Here is an 8,983-nt window from a genome sequence, read left to right on the forward strand (position 1 = left end):
GGGGGGGCCTTGCCCCTCCCTAATGTCGCCCGTGTGTGTGTGTGTGTGTGTATATATTTATATATAATTTATATAAATACATACACGCGCACAGTGAAAACAGGCAGATAGAATAGAAAAAGAATATAGAAAGCTAGTGTTAGCTTTTTTCTTTTAGGAAAACAGTTAGAAAACACTAAATAATAATAAATAAAACCGAAAACAAATAGATAAAATAGAATTAGAATAGAGAGTGCTAGAGTTAGAGGGTCAAATAAAGATGGAAGAGATGTGTTTTAGCCGATTCTTGAAGATGGTTAAGGACTCAGCTGCTGGGATTGAGCTGGGTATTTTCAGGCACAGTGAACTTGAAACATTAATTTGAGTTCAAATGATTTTAGCTTGCAGACTCTGCAGAGTGATAGAGGACTTAGTGAAAAGGACATGCATTAATCCTAAAAACGGGTTCAGATGAATGTTAAAGTGTCTGGATCCAGCGTGGTCTGCCACATCAGATCATTCACATGCTGCAGACTGAAGACCAAAGCAGTGTGTTTAATCATACACTTATGAACTCAGCAGCTCTAATCAGAGGCGGACAGTAGCGAAGTATTTCTACTTGACTCGAGTAAATTAAAAAGTGTCTGCACTTTATCAGACTGTTTTTCTTTTACTTCACTACATTCCAAAGCATAATGTCGTAGTTTTTACTGCACTACGTTCATAAATAAAAGTAGTTGTTGTTGTTTTTTACCTTTAATACTTAAGAATATTAAAAATGTAGTACTTTCTTGTACTTGAGTAAGTTTACTTGAGTAAAAGTAAGAAAGTACTAGATTTCTAATGTGATTAAGTATTATATTTAATATGAAATGTAGTGCAGTAAAAAGTACAATATTATGCTTTGGAATGTAAAGAAAAACACTGATAAAGCACAGACACTTGAAAAGTACTTTTAAAGCAGAGTAAAAATACTTCACTACTGTCCGCCTCTGGCTCTACACCGGCAGTTTTCAAAATGTAAAGCGTGGAGAATTATGATAAACACAATAAAGTGATTTGGTTTATTACATTGAGCAAATAAATAAAGGCAAATATTTGTCTGGTCAGTAGATCATAGCTGTGCCTCTCTGAATGGAGATTAGCAGACTGAGATGGAGTTGAGGAGTCCACTAGCCACTCTGTGCTGCTGTAAATGATCTGAACTGGCAGCATGACTCTCTCCTCAGGGCATTTCTATAAGGTGAATGTTCCTGTGATGGTGACGCGAGGATCTCAGCATGTGCTGAACCCCGCGGCTGTGGCCCGCAGCAGCGCTCTGACCCATCTGTCTGATCCGGCTCCAGCAGCCTCAGTGTGTGAGACGCCTTTGAACCGCCAGAGCGCTGACGGAGCCTCGCTGGCCGCCTCTGACGCTCAGAGCGAGTTCACACTGGACGGCATTGAGTTCAGCCCGCAGCCCGCCGACATGAGCACTCCGCCGGCTCAGGCCCTGCGCTCCGATTACAGCCGGCAGCAGAGAGAGCAGTCCACTGCCCTTCCAGACCTGCAGACTGAAGCTGCTCCTGACATCAAGGTGAACACCTGTGAACACGACAGCAGTGCTGAGTTCTAGTCACTACCACCTCCAGACTCGTTCCACCGAGCAATACAGGACTGCACATCTCACCAAATAACTTTCCGCTGTAAATAGCTCATTTGTGCGTTTATAATTCTGTCTGTGTTGATATATATTTTCTATACATTTCTATTGCTATATAGTTAGTTTTTTTTAATTCGTTGTCTATTCTATTTATTATTAGTGTTATTTCATTTGATTAGCTTAAATTATATGTACACTGCCGTTCAAAAGTTTGGGATCACTAAGATTGTAATGTTTTTAATGGAGTCTCTTACGCTCATCGGGACTGTATTTATAATTTGATCAAAAATACAGAAAAAATTAATTGAGAAATATAATTGCAATAATAAATACTGTAAATAAATGCTCTTCTTCTTAACTTTTTATTCATCAAAGAATTGTGACAAAAAATATATCACCGGTCCCCAAAAATATGAAGCAGCAAAGGTTTCCAGCACTGATAATAAATCGGCATATTATACTGATTTCTGAAGATCATGTGACACTGAAGACTGGAGGAATGATGCTGAAAATACAGCTGCGCATCACAGAAATACATTACAGTTTTAAGTTAAATAAGTTTATTAAAATAGAAAACTTATTTTAGATTGCAATAATATTTCACAAAATGGCTTAAGTTTTTTTTTCTGTATTTTTGATCAAATAAATGCAGACTTAAAAAAAACAAAAACATTAAAGATCTTACTCATCCCAAACTTTTGAACGGCACTGTATGTCTGTACTTTCTGTACTGGACGAATTCCTCGTGTGTGTGTGTGTGTGTGTGTGTGTGTGTATATAAACACACTTGGCAATAAAGCTCTTTCTGATTCTGAAAGGGAAGTGACCTCAAGTAATACTCGCAGATAACAACAAATGCATTTTGCCCTCGGCTGGAATAAAATTGGTAACTTCTCTCTACCTCGTCTGCATGCAAAGACTAAAACAAAGCAAGTAAATATGAATTATAGTGATTCTGGAATTTAAAAAAATCCTCATAAAACGGCAATATTTGGAGAGAATTATTTGCCCATTGTTTGAAAGTGTTTGTGAAATCCATTGAAAAATGTGGATGTAAATCAGATTGTAACAAAGTCTGTGAGTGAGATTTGAGAGCGGAGAAGAGAAAATCCTATGGGTTACTTTGAGATGACAGGAGTGTGAGTAAATAAGAGATTTTTCATTTCAGTTCACCTGAAAAAAACTGTCCTCACGTAGCCTTGTGGTTCTTGTGGTTTCAATGTAGAAACACTGCTGCTGAACATGACTCTGATGATGTTTCCTCAGCTTGAGACGGAGCTGCAGACCGAGCTCAAATTCAAGCAGCTGCTGGACATCACACAGCTGGACGGAGTCGCTGACAGCAGCTCGGACACGGAGGAAGATGGTGATGATGATGATGACCTGGGGCTCGTTGGAGAGAAGGAGTTTCTGGGAATGATCAATGCCACTGAGGAGGAGGAGGAGGAGCTGGAAGAGGAAGAGGTAATGATAGCACTTACAGCCTTAAACTGAAGCTTTCTCTTAGTCGTCGTGTTTTTTTCTTTGTTATAAATGTAAGCTGTATTCAGCTCATATATATATGTTCTGTAAGTAATTTTTTGCTTGAAATGAGGTTCTGATTCTAACAAAGGTGGACTCCAGGCACATTTTCGGTAGGACAAAAAAAGAGCATTTTATTTAACATGTTAACCCATTCCTAGGCTTGGGAATCCAAAATCTATTCCAATTCTGGAATAGGATGCTTAAGATCAGGAATCATCTACTTGTTATAAAATTAAAATAGATTCCCTTTTATCGATTCCTTTGTGTGCATTTTAATATGACTTTAAACCATTCTAGCAGGGGACTGGCACGGTGTTTTCTGTCCTGCACACACAGGGGCGTAGCCATCATTTCAGAAATTAGGGGGACAGAAATGTAAAAAAAAACACTTGACTTTTGTCTAATTGAAAGGTTTTGCTTTTTCTTATGTCTTTTAATTGGCTAAGAAATCAAATAGGCCTACACTGCTGGATGATAACCAATAATTTGTATTCTATATATATTTTTTCCATGTATTTTCCTACTGTATTATGATGGGTACAAATATACATTGGAACTTGCTGAAGATGTGGACTGGTCAGTTGTATGCTGTTCAACATTCAGGATCACAGACAACAAACAGCATTAGCTCGAGCGAATCAAAAGTAATAAGCACACACAGGCTTTATTAGAATTTTTTCAGCATACTAAAAATACATACTAGTTAAATATTGTTACTAGTTACATAAAAGAACTATGTCAATCGCCTTTTTTTTAAAAATTATTTTTAACTAGTTTATTGAAACAAAGTGTCAGAAAGAACCATTTTATAAGATCCCGGCCTCGGTAGTTATTCCAGAAATGGGGCTGGATCATGATTTTCACCCCGCTGTCGGCGAGTCTGGCACTGCTTCAGTCACCTGCTCGTGAAAATCTGATGCAGTTTAATGAATGCGTCTGTTTCAGGATCCGCTGAACTCTGGAGATGACGTGAGCGAACAGGACATCCCAGAGATCTTTGACACGGAGAACGTCATTGTGTGCCAGTATGACAAGGTAAAGGAAAGAGAAGAGGCTTCTGAATGAGGTGAAAGAGATCAGCCTGTAGAATACACTGGATAAAGATTAAACCACCCCGTTAATACAAGCAAAATGAAATCAAAGTAAGCTGGTGTCTTGAGAGTGATTCTTTAAGGTCATTGCACACGAGTCAGAAATTGCCGTCTGAAATTTTCACACGTTAAAAAAATACGACCTCACCTTGTGTCAATCAGGTTTACACACTGCCTCAAACTTTCATCCGTCATTAAAAAATTCGGATTAAGTTCGATTTTTCTGCGTTTTTCGCATCCGTAGTGAGCAAATCCAGAATGGCGTCTGACAAGTTGATCCACTTCGTCTCGCAGCACTAAGCACTGTAAAGATCCTTGCACACGGAGTTCACAGAAATTGGTGGTCGTCTTTTTAATATGTGGTTCCAGTACCGCTAGCAGTGCATCAACGTTTACTGACATCCTGAAGTAAACTTCGAATCGCCCGTGATAATCCCACTCCTTCCTCTCTGTCTCAGGATTAGATGGACCCAATATTTCCTTTCTTTTTCTCTTTTTAAGAAGAGAGAGGACAACAAAATCATTCTCACTGTTTGATGACTCCATTTTGTATTGTTTTGTGAAATCTTTTCGCAAGGGATTAATTGATTCGCTTAAGGTTTCTGTGCGTGTCTGATTTTAAGGATGACGAATACGAAAAAACGCACACAATAATTTCGGACTCTGTGTGCAAGGACTTTGCTCTTATGGGTTCATAGATTGGCTGATGGAGACACACAGCGTCACATTGAGAAACTGACACGTTTATGGGGCTGGGATGAATGAGGCAAATGATTTGATGAATCTTTCTCGTGAGAGCATCCTCACATCTGTTGGTATTACTGTTGACGAGGTTTGACTGCAGTTAAACAGATGAAGACTAATAAAGCAGCAGCCACTGATGGTGTTCCTCATGAGAATGTGGAATTGTCTTATTCCAGTTATTAAAAAAAACCTGATGTTAGCATTAGTCTTAATAATCATAGCCCTGTAGCCTTGACATCACACATACTGAGGTGCTTTAAAGGAGAATAGTTGGTCATCTCACAGGGTCTTTTCCGTCTTACAGTTGGCCTACATCTTACTCACAGCCATCTGGAGACAACACGCCAAGTTCTGTCACAAATAGTTTTTTTTATTTTGATTGCATTTTTGTGTGGAGTTTTTCAGAAGATACTAAGAGCATTGGATTCTGTGTATAGTTTTTCTAAATGTGTCTTTGTTAAATATTCAATGAATGGTTTGGGGGAAAAGGCCAGCTGAATCCATTATACTAGGTACCAACTACTTTGGTAACTAGTAGTTACCAAATATTAGTGGATGAAGACATTTAATATGTGTTGATCAGCAAATACAGTGGGGCAAAAAAGTATTTAGTCAGCCACCAATTGTGCAAGTTCTCCCACTTAAAAAGATGAGAGAGGCCTGTAATTTTCATCATAGGTATACCTCAACTATGAGAGACAAAATGAGAAAACAAAAATCCAGAAAATCACATTGTAAGATTTTTAAAGAATTAATTGGTAAATTCCTCGGTAAAATAAGTATTTGGTCACCTACAAACAAGCAAGATTTCTGGCTCTCACAGACCTGTAACTTCTTCTTTAAGAGGCTCCTCTGTCCTCCACTTGTTACCTGTATTAATGGCATCTGTTTGAACTTGTTATCAGTATAAAAGACACCTGTCCACAACCTCAAACAGTCACACTCCAAACTCCACCATGGCCAAGACCAAAGAGCTGTCAAAGGACACCAGAAACAAAATTGTAGACCTGCACCAGGCTGGGAAGAATGAATCTGCAATAGGTAAACAGCTTGGTGTGAAGAAATCAACTGGCTACCATCAGTAACACACTGCGCCGCCAGGGACTCAAATCCTGCAGTGCCAGACGTGTCCCCCTGCTTAAGCCAGTACATGTCCAGGCCCGTCTGAAGTTTGCTACAGAGCATTTGGATGATCCAGAAGAGGATTGGGAGAATGTCATATAGTCAGATGAAACCAAAATAGAACTTTTTGGTAAAAACTCAACGTGTTTGGAGGAGAAAGAATGCTGAGTTGCATCCAAAGAACACCATACCTACTGTGAAGCATGGGGGTGGAAACATCATGCTTTGGGGCTGTTTTTCTGCAAAAGGACCAGGACGGCTGATCCGTGTAAACGAAAGAATGAATGGGGCCATGTATAGTGAGATTACATTACTGCTCTTGAGGAATGGGCCAAAATACCAGCAACTGTGTGTGAAAACCTTGTGAAGACTTACAGAAAATGTTTGACCTCTGTCATTGCCAACAAAGTGTATATAACAAAGTATTGAGATGAAATTTTGTTATTGACCAAATACTTATTTTCCACCATAATTTGCAAATAAATTCTTTAAAAATCCTACAATGTGATTTTCTGGATTTTTTTTTCTCATTTTGTCTCTCATAGTTGAGGTATACCTATGATGAAAATTACAGGCCTCTCTCATCTTTTTAAGTGGGAGAACTTGCACAATTGGTGGCTGACTAAATACTTTTTTTCCCCACTGTAGGTTGACATTTTATTGCCAAAACATACTAATATTTTAACACATAATAATTTTAAACTGATATTTTAAAATACTGAGGTTTAATGTTTCGGAGTGTCTATTTACACTGAGTGCAAACTAGGGCCGTCAAAATGACTGAAAAACTAAATCCAAATTTTCTACTTAAATATGATCAAAATTTGAATTATATTCTAATTTAAAAGTTAAGGGGAAAAAAGCTTTTGGCTTCTCTCCTGAGGCCACAAGAGAGCGCATCGAGCAAAATATGCATGTTTCTTCAAAGCGTAATAAAATAAAACGACTATCTTTGGGGAAAAAAAAGTCAATAATGTTTAAAATAATGTTTATAAACCATATATAATTAATAAAGTTGCTTAAACAATTAGAAGAAAAAAACAGCACCATGCATGTATGTATAGTTTAATACAAAGGACCGAAAACCAATCACAGAGCAGGCTACTTACTTAATTTACAAACATGAGATACAGTGGGATGGGGAAAACCGCCATAACGTCTTTAGACATGTTTTTTAAAAGTTGAACTTGCATTAATTTTTCATGGCTTTCTAAACATGCCGCTATCTTGTGCGAGACGCGAGTGCAACGCTGATAGATGTCCCTCTAGAAAATGTGATAAATGTGTTCTGTGTGAACGGCTTGGTTTCAGTTTTGATGTAAACAACATCTTCTCCACATTAATGCTCTCGTTTTCCGCAATATATGAATGAACAACGCAGCAGCGCCGCATCTAGTGGGTTCAACTGGATAGACTAACAAAAGCAGTCAAATGCAATCAATGACACATACATCGTCATCGCATCTCGTGCGCCACTGATAAGCTGCCTGACGGCAGACGCAGACCTTAAATTCAAATGTTTTTGCATTCGAATGTGGATTTTTATTTTTATTTTTTAATTCGACGAATATTCAAAATTCTAATTTTCTTTATAGCCCTAGTGCAAACAGCCCGCTATCTACACTAACTCTGCCCATCAATGTGTGATTGGGGTAGTCAACACTGTAAAAGACGTTCGTCAAACATCAGTTCTCAGTATGTTATTGTTGTATGTTTTATGATGTACTACAATATCGAGGAGCAGATAATTGCCACTATTTGCAATAATTAGTATAAATAGCAGAAAATCCTGTTATTTTAACAGTTTAAATAAAATCTAGTTATTTGCACTGTGTAAATAGCATATCTCTTAAAAAATACTGCTGTTTTCACTTAGTGCAAGACATAAATCTAGTGTATGATTCTGACCATGAGTAGAAGCTGCTATACTTTATCTGAACCCACGTGACTGAGAAATGCTAAAGGCAATGTATCATTTTCATTATCTGTGAATGCTGACGTCAGCAGATGAAGACTAGATCGACTACACAAACACCTGCTGTGTTACCAGAATAACTGCATGTGTAAATGTACTAAATCTCTATCAGTTTGTATTTTAGTCAGATATCTGTAGCACAAATCTCCCTGACAAAACACTTAAGAGTTACAGTTCATTAAAACCTCACTAGTTTTGATAATATTTTAAATGTTTTTTTGTTGTATGTTTTACAGATTCACCGTAGCAAAAACCGCTGGAAGTTTTACTTGAAAGATGGAGTCATGAGTTATGGAGGGAAAGACTATGTTTTCTCTAAGGCTGTGGGGGAGGCAGAGTGGTGAAGGGGAAATAACAATGACACAATTACTGCTTTACAAGTATTTATGTTATCTAATCTTGCATATTATAATTTACATCATCTTATGATTGCATTTTTTTCCTTATGAGATTGTGACTGTATTCTGATACAGAAGATAATGTTGGTGCTTTTTGAGTTAAAGATATTTTGATAGAATAAAGATAAAAGACAAGATGTAGTTTTTCATTATATAAGATTCCTTGTGTTTTTTGGGTAATCTTGAAACTGGACTTTTTTTGTTTATTCTAAAACAAACATTAAAATGCTGATTTCAGACCAGTCTGCCATTTGCTGCTTGTCTTTAAAAAATGGGTAAGAAACATGACCTTCTGAGAGAAATGCTGTTTAGTTGTTTTGCTCCGGCTCTATATCGGAGCTCCTGGCGGACTCCTTGAGGACAGTGGTGTGGTGGAAGTTTCTCTTCTGTGCATGTTCATGCCTGATGCTGAAGGAGCCCCATGAAACTCTCACGGCCAAAATATCCTCTTGTAGAAGTACACTATTGCACATTCATTTACAGTATGTGCATTTACAGTGAAGTTTAA

The 8,983-nt window shown here is 37.8% G+C and overlaps 1 protein-coding gene across 1 annotated transcript in view; it reads left to right on the forward strand.

Annotated features, from left to right (window-relative positions):
* The window catches only part of gtf2a1l (general transcription factor IIA, 1-like), a 17,066-nt gene extending 8,485 nt beyond the window's left edge, over window positions 1–8,581 (forward strand). The window contains exons 6-7 of the mRNA XM_016259990.1: window positions 4,091–4,180; window positions 8,314–8,581. Coding sequence (XP_016115476.1) covers window positions 4,091–4,180; window positions 8,314–8,421 — 198 coding nt within the window. The 3' untranslated portion in view covers window positions 8,422–8,581. The remainder of the gene's footprint in view (window positions 1–4,090; window positions 4,181–8,313) is intronic.
* The last annotated feature ends 402 nt before the right edge of the window (window positions 8,582–8,983 follow it).

Source organism: Sinocyclocheilus grahami, unplaced genomic scaffold (assembly GCF_001515645.1).
Source record: "Sinocyclocheilus grahami isolate Dianchi unplaced genomic scaffold, SAMN03320097.WGS_v1.1 scaffold1976.1, whole genome shotgun sequence".
Classification (NCBI taxonomy): Eukaryota; Metazoa; Chordata; class Actinopteri; order Cypriniformes; family Cyprinidae; genus Sinocyclocheilus; species Sinocyclocheilus grahami.